This window comes from Zeugodacus cucurbitae, chromosome 5, assembly GCF_028554725.1.
Source record: "Zeugodacus cucurbitae isolate PBARC_wt_2022May chromosome 5, idZeuCucr1.2, whole genome shotgun sequence".
In the NCBI taxonomy this organism is placed as follows: Eukaryota; Metazoa; Arthropoda; class Insecta; order Diptera; family Tephritidae; genus Zeugodacus; species Zeugodacus cucurbitae.
In genome coordinates, this window is record NC_071670.1 from 74133659 (window position 1) to 74147251 (window position 13593).

General features: G+C 44.1%; 1 protein-coding gene across 4 annotated transcripts in view; it reads right to left on the reverse strand.

Annotated features, from left to right (window-relative positions):
* LOC105212812 (teneurin-a) overlaps window positions 1–13593 on the reverse strand; it is a 224497-nt gene that overhangs the window by 15263 nt on the left and 195641 nt on the right. For all 4 annotated transcript variants that reach the window (XM_011185098.3, XM_011185099.3, XM_011185101.3 and 1 more), the window contains 5 exons: window positions 11980–12099; window positions 6724–6891; window positions 6430–6622; window positions 4141–5519; window positions 2403–2932 (listed from right to left, as the gene is read on the reverse strand). In XM_011185098.3, coding sequence (XP_011183400.2) covers window positions 2403–2932; window positions 4141–5519; window positions 6430–6622; window positions 6724–6891; window positions 11980–12099 — 2390 coding nt within the window. The remainder of the gene's footprint in view (window positions 1–2402; window positions 2933–4140; window positions 5520–6429; window positions 6623–6723; window positions 6892–11979; window positions 12100–13593) is intronic.

Here is a 13593-nt window from a genome sequence, read left to right on the forward strand (position 1 = left end):
GTCGTCTGCTCCATGCGTTTGGGCAGCGGAGCGCACGAAAACGAATTCCCCAAACACGAATTCCGGAACAGCAATAATATTTTTGCAGGCACTTAACGCAATCAAGTGTGCGCTGCTCTGCTCTCTTCGAGCGTGCGTGAGTGCGTGCGTGTAGTGGCAGCGTGTTTTGTGCAACTTAAATAAAACTTATGAATGCGATCAAGTGTGAACTGATTCACAACAAAACAAAATTAGTCGACAGCCATCGGAAGCAAAGGACATTTACACACACATATTTTCATATCTTGCGGGCATTAGCATACTGAAGTATATATAAGACACATACACACGCACTTAATGCTTGATACCATGTTCACACCAACCTTATTTTGAGCTAATTCTGAATTTATGCAAAATCTAAGCAATTTCATCCGATTTTAGAATCATTCAAAGAGCTGAGAATGAGAATCTTAGTTTATGACAAATCTCACACATCAAGAACGGTGTTGTAAAGTGTATTAGAAACGAGTCCAATCCCAAAGTAAATCAACTTAGTTAATTTTTTAGTTTTATATGTGAACCGAACCGATATTTTTGATACTTTGTTATATACTTGAGACATGCTTTTTTTCAGAACGTCTACTCCCTGACTTGATTATTCTTATTATTGATTGAAAAGAAAAACATACGGCTGCAATTAACTCATCACTAGCCCATTTTGGTTCGAATAATGAATAAGATTCTTCTTTGTTCCAAGGAGTTCAATCGATGTTGGAAAGGTTTACAGGGCGAGAGATAAGGATGTTCTCTGAAACATGTTCCGGACTCTATTTTTATATAAACGACGCAAATCGCAACTCCCTGCCCGAAAAAGAAGGCGATGCAGGAGAGCGCACCAGAATATACTAACAAGGGGGGATGTATGTACATACTTCTACCATTGCTACGAGCTGCTAGTTGTGTTAAAGCTAATGACCAGGTAATTAAATGCTCCACCATCAAGACCTCACAACCGCCCTTGGCTTGGCTTATACATGTGTAGCTCATTCGCGCCATAAATCAATATTTGCCTTCTTCTTCGATTCGCCGTGATAAATCGTCTAGTTCGCCCGCCCCGTCCGTCACATTCACTGTCAGCAACTTTTGCACTGCAGAAGTACATGTTTGTATGGGTGTGGGTGTGTGGCGAAACTACATTTTCCAAGGTATAAATTTGTGCGCATTACCAAGGCTTAATTAGATAAGGGCCAATATAATTAATAAATGTCTGTAGTGAAATTACCAGGCGTCGAAAAATACAAAAACAAAACCGGATTTTAGCAAAATTGCCAAGCCGCCACGTTGCCTCTCCTGCGCCCACAAGTGCACGAACGTGTGTTAAGGGTGGACTCCGCCAGAAAAAATCAATAGTGGTGATTAATCAAGTTACAACAGCAGTCCAGCGGCAGCTGAGCACGCCCGCCATAACAGTCAAAGGTATGCAGTGCAGCGACCTAGACATTTCACTCACGACGGAAGATGTAAATGTTGCCGTGCATGCGAGGGAGGGGACTCGGGAGGGCGGCGAAATGTGCGAAAAGGCAAAAAAGTGAAAATCAATCTTATTAGCTAAAGTTGATGGCTCTGGCATTAATCAGCATCGGGTAAACGCAACGCAGCAACGGACACCGAGATCCATGGACCGGCTCAGCCCCGTGTCAAAAGCCGTGTGTACATAAAAAAATAAACTCATAAGCATGCTTGTGCAACGCTGATGTGTTTGATGGATCTGTTGAAAAAGATGACCACAAAAAAAAAGAAAACCAAAAGCTTGCAAACCAGATTTACGTGCCTCTGTATAGACGGTGGTGCAGTTCATATTTGAGTAAAGTGCGGCGTCTGTGAGGCAGATATGTGTAAAAATATAAGAAAGGGTTTTCAGTACTGGCTGCGCATGAGTTGTTTATCGAACGGTGCTGCTTTTACTAGAAACTTTGACGACAGTTGGTTTCCTACAGTAAACAGCTCAGCCAGAGAGGCCCAACGAACTCAGCGCTCTCCTATTATAAGAAAAGGAATATATGACACTATACTAAGCATATAAAGGATACTGCTATTGTCTGTTGAACAAATATTCCCAAAGGCCGCTATTTTTATGTCAACTGAAGACAGAATTATGCATATTTCTTTGCACTTCAAAATAAAGTTTTCATTTACATAATTTCCGTCTGAAAATTTAGTTAAAAATACATGTAAAAGTTGTCTAATAAAAGTGATTTGTGTATGTCTGTCAGTTGTCCGAACATATTTCGTAGCCGATTTGTTCAGAGCACCTGTCTGTGATGTCATATTATCACTTAATCTTGTACCTGAGCTCATGAAGCTAGTGGGTTCATTTGAAGATATGATTGCAATAAATGAGGGTGCTTATTTGCGCAGCTTACCTTGATCTGCCACATTAATGACGCCGTCCTGTGCCACCGAAATTGCCGAAATCGCCTGGAAGCGCGCGTTCGACGACAGCAAGGTCTCCGCGTTGCTCAGAGTGCCGTCATCATTCATGGCGCCGCCCATGCTGTTCGCCGCAGCTGTTGTTTTGGCGCCGAGCAATATCGTCGTGGTTGTGGTCGGTCCAGTTGACATTAAATTACCACCGGCCACGATGCCCGCCAGTCCGCTGGGAGCACCGACCGTGACACCGACACCGCCGCCGCTGCAGATGCATGGTGCACCCACAGTTGCACCGCCACCACTGGCCGCCCCGCCGTTGCTAAAGGCGGCCCCATTTCCGTTTCCGCCGTTGCCATGCCCATTGCCCCCAGCTGGCGTAGTCGGTGTGGTTGTGCGCTTCGGATTCATGGTCGTTGAGTAGGCGCTGCCGACGCCGCTGTTGCCTGTTGATGAATGCGCCGAGGCCAGACCGGATGTTGAACCGTTGACGGTGTTGCCACCGGAGCAATCGCAGGTTAGTGAACTGTGAATGAGAAGAGCAGAGCTTAGCGGAGGTGTTGTGAGGAGACTTGGCAAACAAGTGAGCTGTTGAGTGCTTAGATCTAATGTATGCCCAATATGAGTATATACATACATTGTCTATGTGTGTGCGTGTAGTGGTGTTTGTGCAGTGGAAATAGAAATATGAGCCGAGACAGTGACAGTGATGTATGAGCTGTGGTCTCCGATTACCCGCGCGGGTCGCAGAGACAGAAATGGGCCGGCCCATTAGGGTGCATGGTTGCAATTGGAATTGTGGTAAGCGAAACGTGTTTTCAGTTATGAAGAGCAAACGTTAAATTAGTTATGAGCTGCTGCTTGATGCGACCACTTGATATTTGCACCAGCCAGGGCGCGTCATACGAACCCAGGACTTTATGAAATCGCGTAAATATGTGGAGTGAGTGCCAACCGTAGCCAAACACTGTAGCGCTCCAATGTACATATATCGCGTATCATTAGGGCAATTAAGCACCGTTATTTCGGAAATACTGCTAATCTTACGACCACCCACAAAACGAAGTTGGCGTAGCAGGAGGCACATAAAGAGGGGGGCACTACTTCGCAACAGCAAATGTTTACACTATCCGTTATATGAAAATTTCAAACAATCGAATGTAAATGCTAGGAGTTGCCAAGCCATCATGATCAGAAAAGTACGCTGTGAAAATTAACAACTTGACAACGCAGTTAGGCAAATAGCTACCGATTAAGAGGCGAACGAACCCGCCACCAGCTGCTTCGCTGCCTTCGCTGTGTTTGCTGTGGGGAACGTCGCAGCGATGCAGCGAGTGGCAGACATGTAGATTTGTAGACAGGCATTGGGCGCATCTCCAATAAGCTCGGGCATGACAATGATGTCAGCTGTTGCTGCTGGTAATGACGCCAGCCAACAAAGGGTTGCTGGGAAGCAAATTTCGATGTAAGGGCCACAAACTGTGCACTGCATATTTGAGTGAACAGCTCTGTGCAGCAATATTGCTCGAAATAAGTTATATTTGTAGGTCGTTGGTATATGATGAAAGTTTGTTCAATGGATTCCATGCGAGGAATGAAAAAAATCACTAAACATTAGGGCGAGTGTCTGTTTCTTCTAAGTTTCATAATAACCACCAAAAATAAGTATGTTTTATAAGAAGATATAAGTGTTTGGGATACTGTTATTTTTGTAAGAAAAAAAATCGTGCTTACCCTAAGCCCTCTTGCTTTCCTGCGAAATACCGCATGTTGCCTGCCGTGTCAACCACGCGGATTGAGTTGACTCTCCTCGAATCACTGTCCGCGATGTAGAGGTCGCCGAAGGGTGAGAATGCCATCGCGAGTACTGTGCCTAGCACATTTTCTGACGTCTTGTTGGTTTTGTCTTGGCCATTGTTGTTGCAATGCAAAGGAGTGCCAGCTACGACGCGTATCTTCATGTCGGAGGTGAGGCGCAGCACGAGGCGATCGTCGATGAAGTGTAGTGAGCCGTCCAGTGGACTGAGTGCCAGGCCCGTCGGCCACTGTAACTGAGCTTGGTTTGCCATTAATGTGCCGGAGCACGGTGCCGGGCTCCAGTGGTTGTGGTGGCCATGGTGTCCAATCAGAGTGTGTATGATGCCCTTAGGGTCCACCGCGCGTATGTTGGTGCCATCCGCAATGTACATTGTGCGGTCAGCAGCAATGGCCAAACCTTTGGGATGTGAAAGACGAGCTTGTAACGCCGGTCCGCCATCGCCACAGTTGCCTTCATCGCCAGGTATACATCGCTGACCACTACCCACAATCGGTTCACTGTTGATGTTGGGATCCTTTACCTTCTCCAAACGCAGCAGTCGTAGAATTTGGTGCCGCTCCGGGTCGGATATGTAGAGGTGACCATCAGCGGGTGAGACAGCTAGGTAGTATTGATAGGACACTTGCGTCGCGCTTAGTTGCAATATTGTGTAAACTTTGCCATCGGGTGTTATGCGTCGTACCAAGTTGAAATCGCCCACATATAGGCTGCCATCTGGCCCAGAAGCCAATGCAATGGGTGTGAGTAGTTTGGCATCCTTAGCAATACCATTGCAGTGATCAGGACAATTGAGGGGGCGTTGCAGGCCAGTGCCCATCACTACTTTCACAGTGCGTGGGTATTCCTTCATGTGGAGCGTGCTGCCATCGCCCTTTTGTAGTATGCCCTCATGGAAGTTGTAGTGATGGTGAATGTCCAGACCCCAACCGCCGATATCGGAAATGTCCACATCGTAGCCCTGTAGCTTGGCTGTTTGTGTAATCCAAACGGGCGTTTTACAGGTCGAGTGCTGGTAGCCGACGGAGATGCGTGCAATGGTGACCCCGTAGACCTTTTGCCGATAGACATTGCGCTTGTTCCATGCGAATGTGTGTATTAGGTTCGGATCCGCCTCATATGTTTTCACATGCAATGCACCTTCAATCTCAACGCCCACATGCACATGAGTCAGGGTCTTTGGTATTTTTTCGGCTGTGAGACGCATGCGTACGATACTCAAATAGCCCGAGGCCTGCGACGACTGATATGTAAGATGCAAGTCCGAACCTGGTATCTGTATGGATTCTTGTACAATCTGAAATAAGACGAAATCGAGTTCAGTTTGAGTAATAATATTTAAATTAAATTTAATAAACTTCTCCATGCTGCTCTCCGCCAAGGTTTTAAGTTGATGTGGAAACATATTTAAATGCAGCAACTTGGCCAAGTACAGCCATGACCCCATTTGCAAAAAGTGGGCGATTGCCGTTTAAAAACGAGGAAGCAGGGAGAACTAAGAGGTCCTCAAGGTTTGTTTTAATTTAATTAAAATACTCTAATAGGACAGCTGTTGTCAATGCTGCACTTGCAAGAGAGGCAAGAGACCAGCTGCAGCGAAAGAGCGGGTGGTGGAGGTGAATTGTTATAGTTTCTGCTTTTAATCCAAGTCTGTAGTCTTCGTTTATACTCGTGCGCGAACTTAACTCCGTCATAAATAATGCAGAAATGAGATCTAGACTTCCTCTCTTCTCCCCTTCCGACGCTGCTGGGCAACTGCAGCGTTCATAATTTTCATATTGTTTTCTCTCTATTCGCTAAGGAAAGCACGTGAGTGACTTTAAGTGGAGAAAACTTAAAATGTAATCAAATACTCGTATACTAGGATGACGGTGGCAGTGAAGGTAGGGGTGTAGGAGATTCGAAATGTGGCACGCTGCTGTGTTGTGTTGCAGTGGCCACGGCGAACAAAGGTGAAACATAGTCAATGAACCGTGAACGGAGATTGGAATGGATACCCAGGCAGCCAATTTGGATAGCCGCGATACAGCAAATGCAACGGGAGAGTGTTGCAAGTACCACCGCCACTGACTAATTAAGTTAGAGCAGAAAATACTACCTAAAGTGGTTTGGCCAGGATAACCGCGCACATAGTCGCAAGCAGATGAAGGGGTCAAAGGAGCGCCAAGAAAATGGCATTTCACTTGGTTACTGCTACTTCTACTCACCTGCGTCTCGGCAAATATGACGCGCTTGCCGGGCATAGCGCCAACGCCGTTCGGCATCCAGGTGCTAATTAATTGAGGTTTCAGCTCCTCGTGGTCGTGCTCCACGCATATTTTGCTCACATCCGCCTGCTCGTCAGCGAAGTGATAGAGTATGGAGTTGAGGAAGGTCAATGCCGGGTTCATTGGGGCCACTCTATAAAAATAGCAAATGAGAATTTTGTAATGATTAAAATTTGATCCGGGCGATTTAATTAGTTAAACAACAGCTGAAGCAATCATATAGAGCCAACTTACTTTACGCTGCGACCGTTGCTTTCGTCATCGTCGCTGAGCTGCATCTGCACCGGTGGCAACACCACAATCCGATTCCACGGCACGAAGACAGTGCGCGTGAGAGGCCTGAAGGGAGAGCGTTGGAACTGCAGCGTCACCGCACCTCCACCGTTCACGAGCACATCGAACCTATTCAATGAAGTTTATTAATAAGCCTGAAATTCGACATAAAATTGTAAAGTGGCACGCACTCAATGGCGAGACGTCAAGCAAGCCACAATATATTCAGATAGATTTTAAAGAACTCCACCCCTCCCAGCAAGAAGATCAGGCCTGTGTTTACATTCAAATAAGCTAACCAAATTCTGAAAATATTTTTGAATCGATACTTTAAAGAAAATTACTGTCCGATGAAAGCGGCGTGCAACATTGCAATTATATATATTGGAGGGCTTACTTAAGGAGATGTCTTCAAATCTTTTGACAATAGATTTATGAAAGAAGTAGGTGTTTCAGCCGGATATTCATCGGCGCATCTTCGGCGATTCTTAGTCGATGTTGAGAGGGTCCGCCTTCATTTCGCCATTTGCAGCGTCATTCAGCGGACCGTGCTTTGATGTGGCAGCGGCCACAAACGATAATCGCCGAGAGCACATGCGAATTCACACATACACACATTAATGACAGGGAAGTGTGGTTGTGCGTGCACTATTGTATTGCGAAGCATCTTCACATGTCCTGCTTGAAGGACATTTTTCATTTTCGAACAAAGCGCACATATTACACGATGTTATTTCGCTTCGAAGCGACAATACAACCGCTTGGCCGCATATGAAATTCGCCTCCGTCCTGCCGCGTGTGCTGGTGGCGCTCTTATTCACTACTTTTATATTATTTTTCATGGGTTTTCTCCGCATTGTGCAAAATCCAATTTCGTTGCGACATTTTCCGGCCACCAACCTTTTATCTGCCCCTGCCCCGCCGCTACACTCCCCAGTGCGGTTGTGTCCTTAGTTTGACCGCGGTCGCTGTTATTAAGATTGTTGCTTTAGTGGTTGTATCTCTCTCGGCAAGCGACAATGTCGACGAGAGTTTATCTATGCTGCGCCGTCAACTGAGGATGTGTGTGGGCGTGCACACGCTCATATAGTGAACGTGTATGTTTGGGGTTGAGCTGGCGGTGTACGCTACATTATTGTGGTTTTGATTTTCCATCTTGAAAATGGCTGCTCGGACAAGTAATCGCAATCGCTCAGTGCTTGGCAGCGCACATACACATGAGACGGGGTGAACTCAGTCAGATGTACTTGAAGCGGTATTATCGGTAGAAAGGAATATATTCCGTCAAAGGCGATTGCTCTTCAATCGAAAGTAATTTCATAAATATATACATGTGAGTTTAAAAGAATTGATGCACCGATGGCTTTCAATTTTTTTGTTTACTCAAGGAGAGTCGATCATACTGAATAATACAGAATATGTGAGCTTTTTTAAATATCACCCAAATTTGGTGCAGGTCCTTCCGAGCCAGGCTTCGCGTGATTTGGAAATATTCGTTCGTAACAACGGTGCGAAACAGCTTTCAGTTAAATCAAATTCCCCAACTATTTTTCCCTCGAATACAATGCTTTCTGTTGTTGTTGTTTGCAGGCAAAGTGAAATTTTGTGTTGCGCGTTGGCGGGAGGTTATCGTTCGCTGTTGTGTTTTCGGCTTAATTGATGCCGCTGATGTTGGCGCAGTTGCATTGCAGCGGAAATGGCTGAATTAATTTTCCGCTAAAAGCTATTTAATTAGACGCAAAACAACACGGACGCAAGAGGGAAGATCCGCCAGCAGCAAAACAATTCCGACAATCGCCGCAGTGAAACAACAGACGCACATGCCGAGGCATGGGTTTGTTTTCGCCACCACACCCCCGCTGTGCCGGCTTGAATGCTTTTCACGCCACCACCTGTTCATTTCCGGTTAACGGTGCCGTTAGCCCCTGCAGTTGCATTTGGCCGTGTGTGTCTGCTGCTAACTGCACTTTCACATTCTGGTGCTCGGTTCCTGAGGCAATAAAACTGTCATTCTTGTTATTACTGCTTTAGCTTTGTTTTCGGCGTATTTCGGCCAACCAAATTCGCATTTTTCTAACACGGACCTAACTGTACTTATGCACTCTATTTATGGCGGCGGTGTTTTGAGTTCGTTTGCATCGCTTTTGCATTGAATACACCTAGAAGAGCCCCAGCTTCAGCCAGATATTTGGAGGACTTTCGATGAAGAGCAGATGAGATCTTGAAAGGCACAGACCTTGATATGGATATCTACTTTGAGTGCCACGACAATTCCGGAATTTCCAATCCACTTGCCCACTTGTATTTGCCCATAAACCCGTGTTTAACCAGTCGTGAGTTATTGATTTTCGATTAACCCGCAAAATATCAAAATGTGTTGGCGCAGCGCAAATGAGGATCGCGGCCACAACACCGCCACATCCCCGTCACAGTGCGCTCGCAAAAGGCCGTTGCTTAAATTTATGGCTGATTGCCATTTGCAATTATAGATCTGCTCTTAATTGTTGTTGTTGTTGTTGTTGTTGTCGTTGTAATGGGTGTTGTGTTTTAAAACAGAAATAAATTGCAGCGCAATTCACATTTCGCACTCAACAAACAACACACTTTCAATTACAGTTATAAGCCGCATTTTGCTTTCACACACTAGCGCTCACGAGTGCGAGCGCGTTTTCATTAAAATTGCGTTGATTTGCAAAGCGTTGCATTAACATGGCCAACAGCCATTACAACGGCAACATAATTGCAACAACACTTGCAAATTGAATTGCATTTATTATTTGTTGTTGCTGTTGTTGAAAAACTTGTATGCTTAATTTGCAATTGACCCAAATATTAGGGGCCGATGAGGCGTGCGCCCTCAACCCCGTCCTCAGCATCACCGATAATGACCGAGCAATGGCATTACATGGAAGTATGTGGCAGTCAACATAAAACACATTCGTCGAGAATAAAAAATGGAATTCCATAGTTTAAGAGCAATTTGTTTCATTTTTGATTTATAATCAGCCTCAATTCAGGGATTTTTTTCTCGTACTTAACTGATGAATCTGCAATGGACCACCTTTAATTATGACGGTCATATTTCGAATTGCGCCGAATTTATATACAAAGTCCCTGTTTCGGACTCTTTCCATAGGCTCTTTTTATTTTAAATTCTCTTTAAAAATATGTCGGGGTACGAAGAAAAATATTATTTAATTTCAACTGATACTTTCAGTAATGTTACATAAGCTGCGTCCATGAGATGAGACTTTATGGGGAACTACCTCCAGACTTTTGGATTTACCGCAGTGTTTGAGCTTGCACTATTGTGTGGGGCATATTTTATTCCCAGTTTGGACATTATTACTTCTATAACGGTGTAGCGGGAGATAGTTTTCCCATTTTTCCTGTTCCGAGTGGCATTGTTGTGAGAGTTTACAGCCGCCTAGTAATGGCACAGCAGCAGAGTCGCCTTGGTGTGGGCAACAGGTGAAGCAGGGCAATGAAGCCAGCTAATAATAATAACAATATAGGACAAAAGAGGCTGCGCATAAATAAATAACATGGCATTACTGCTGCTACATTGGACGTGGCGAATTAAGGCACTGAGCTAATGAAAAGTTATATGACAATGAGTGGGGAGGGCGGCAGCACCGTATGAAGAGTGATGGCAGGTACGCATTAAAGCGTCGCTTAGCAAAGCCTCATAGCAATGAAAAGCGCCTGAACGAGAGGGCGTTGCATTAGTAATACTTTTATTGCGTCCGCATGTCCGTCCGCTTTACATGCGACTATATGACCACAAAGGAGTCAGTTTGAGTATTAAATCGCAATAATTGGAATATGCAACTCAGCTGACACTATAAACTGAAGCCTGCTACTTCGCTGACGTGCTTAACTTGCTTCGTGAATCACTTTTATGAGCTCTGTTGTCTACGATCATACATATTTATGAATCTAATTGCTAAATCCTTAAAACAGTCGAAGTTCATGTTTATGCTATATTGCACAGCATTATCGAGTCTCGCAGTACATTTCCCATTCTCACATATTTATCAACTGTCCACTATTCTCTTATAAAGACTGCTCACTGCTCGCACTGGATACACTTGCTTCTCCGTTATTACTTGGTGGCTTTAAGCTTTGGCGATGTCCTTAGCTCGTGTCCTACCGCCGTTGTCCCGACCACGTTGTCAACGAAGTGCCGCTCCAGCTCCAGCCTCCAGCGGGCGTTCGTTCACTCGTAAAAATTATCAGAATTAAAAATTGTTCATGCGTTGCAAATTTAATTTAATTAGTTTTCGAAAAACACTCTCTGCGGGTGGACTAGGCGAAGCACAGCGAGCGGTAGTTGTGGCTTTCGACGAAGGCCCGTTTGTGTGAAGCGTCTAATGACCGCCACTAAGGGCAAGAAAACCGCGGCAGTGCGAAGTTGTCCCTGCGACGAGCAGTTCATCTGGTGGACAGTAACTACTGTCATAGGCCGCAGCTGTTGTTTTTCCTTCGCTGTTTTCACCCAACTGATAAGGCGATGCCATGCCACGAAGAGACTGCGTCCTCATTGTTTTCGACTCACAATTTAAATGGGATTAAATTAAAATATTTGTATGCCTTTAAAATTCCATTCTTTCTGCACCTATTCTTTCATTCGTTCGTTCGTTCGTTTGTATTTGTAGGTTTGTGTTGTTGTCGGCGTTTCGTTCTTTTGTGCTTTGTATTTGTTTGCTTATGCGGAAATATTCCGATTTGCTGTTTCATTCCGCTACGGCGCAGTTGTTGTTGTTGTCGGTATGGAAATTTTACGGAAATTGTATGCAAATATATTTAATATCTCTAAGCGGATTTCCAATTAAATATTCAACTTTCCGAAGAAAGTGCCTTGTGCCAATGAACCGGGGGTCCCATGTGTGTGTGCGTTGCTATGATATCTTTGACTTCCTTTAAAATGTATTCGATTTGGCTCATTCTGTGTTGCCGCCTGAACTTTTTGAGCCTGTTGCTGTCACTCCAATTAGGCGATTTCCATAGGTAACGACAGATATCACAAAGGAAGCCATTGAAACTGTCGGAGTTTGGGCTGTGCCACAAAGTTTCCTCATTTAAGGCAGCTTTTCACTTGAGCTCTAAAAATCAATATAACACGTAAACTTCTGGGCGGGGGTATACGACTGTGGCACTACTTATTGCTAACCTATACTATTATATTTACTAGATATTTATTTATAAGGTACTCACCATCCTCCTTGACGCGTGAGAGTGAATCCAAACCTCGAATCCCGATCGACCGAGACCCGAATGCCAACAATGCCCAGTCCTTGCGGCGTAATGACCTGTCCACGCATTACCGACACCCGACTGCACATGTGCAACAGATCGAGCGGGTTGGTGGGGAATAGAACAAGGCACAATTAGAGAAGTTAGAAATCAAATGCGTGGTTAATGTGATGATTGTGTAGTAGTGGTTGAAAACATAACGGCGAATAACGGTATTCATATGTGTGATTTCGGGGGTATGACAAAGAATAAGGCGGATGCTGTAATTTCTGATGAACAGTGGTCTTCAAATAGTTACGATGAGGAGTACATAGTTGAAAATCATGAGAAACTAGTGAACTGTGAGGATTGTCAATGATAATTTGGTGGTGAATAACGGTAATGGTAAAATCGCCAAACATAGTAATATTGATCATAATCGAAAGAAATTGAATAAAATTTCGAAATGTAAAAGTCTTCGGTTCCTAAGTTGTGAAATGCATGGCATTTGATGCAGAACTTAACTTAATCTTAAACTTAAAAGAGTTCGAGAGTACAATAAAACTAGTTTATATCGATTTAATGTGAAAGTAAAAGTGCCAAGAGTACTGTTGAAACAGGTACGGAATACAATAAATTCTCTACTCAATCGATGTTTAAAGTGATTTCGGTTTTTGGGACCGTCTTATTCGAATATAATTAAATAATTGTATGTATGCATATAATGGAAGTATTTACAGAGTCAGTGTGCCATTTCATGTGTGTGAGGGAGCGACCTCCACTAATATATGGCACACGGACTTTTGTTTTTGTTTTTTGATTTAAAAATAGTTTAGATTTGAAAACATGCAGCTGAAAAGTTGGAAACTATTTCAAACGTTTTTCCTGTTAGAAAATGGTAGTCCTACGATAAGTTTCATGTACACATCCACAATGTTTGAAGAGCTCTTTGCTAATATAAAGCCTAATATGAAGGCGTTGCCAAAAACAAAAAAAAAAAACAAAAAAGCAAAAACAAAAAAAAACAAAAAAGCAAAAACATTAAACAAAAACATCGTTGGGGACTACAAACTTTCCGCTTTTTTACGAGCATGAAAAAGCAGTAATTTTTTGCATTTATAAATATCTTATTGGCGGGCGCATAAACGACGCCTCCTCCCCCCTATAAGCTCTTAACGGTGATTGTGTGTGCGGCGAATGTTTGCAGATATAAATAAGTGAAGCAACAACACCGTGAACAGCGCAGTAACGTTACGAAATTCATCCACTTGAGCGCGCTTACATCGAACAATGCCAACAACAACGCGCGTTTCAGTCGCTTCCACACACTCATCGAGTCAGCCCATCCATTTGACGACCGCACGTCGCTTGTTGTTGCAGTAATAAAATGTACAATATTGCTCACTCACACATGTACGGCATGTAATCGCATTAGACGTGTACTCGTTACCCTTACGCCTTGCCCTCGGCGTCGCAGCGATAGTTCAGCTGGTAGTTGCGTTCGAGTTCTGATACTTCGAGCCTTTTAGATATCGTAATTTTTCCCGGAGTCTTAACTCAATTGTTTGCTTAGTGCGGCAACAAGCTTATGACTGT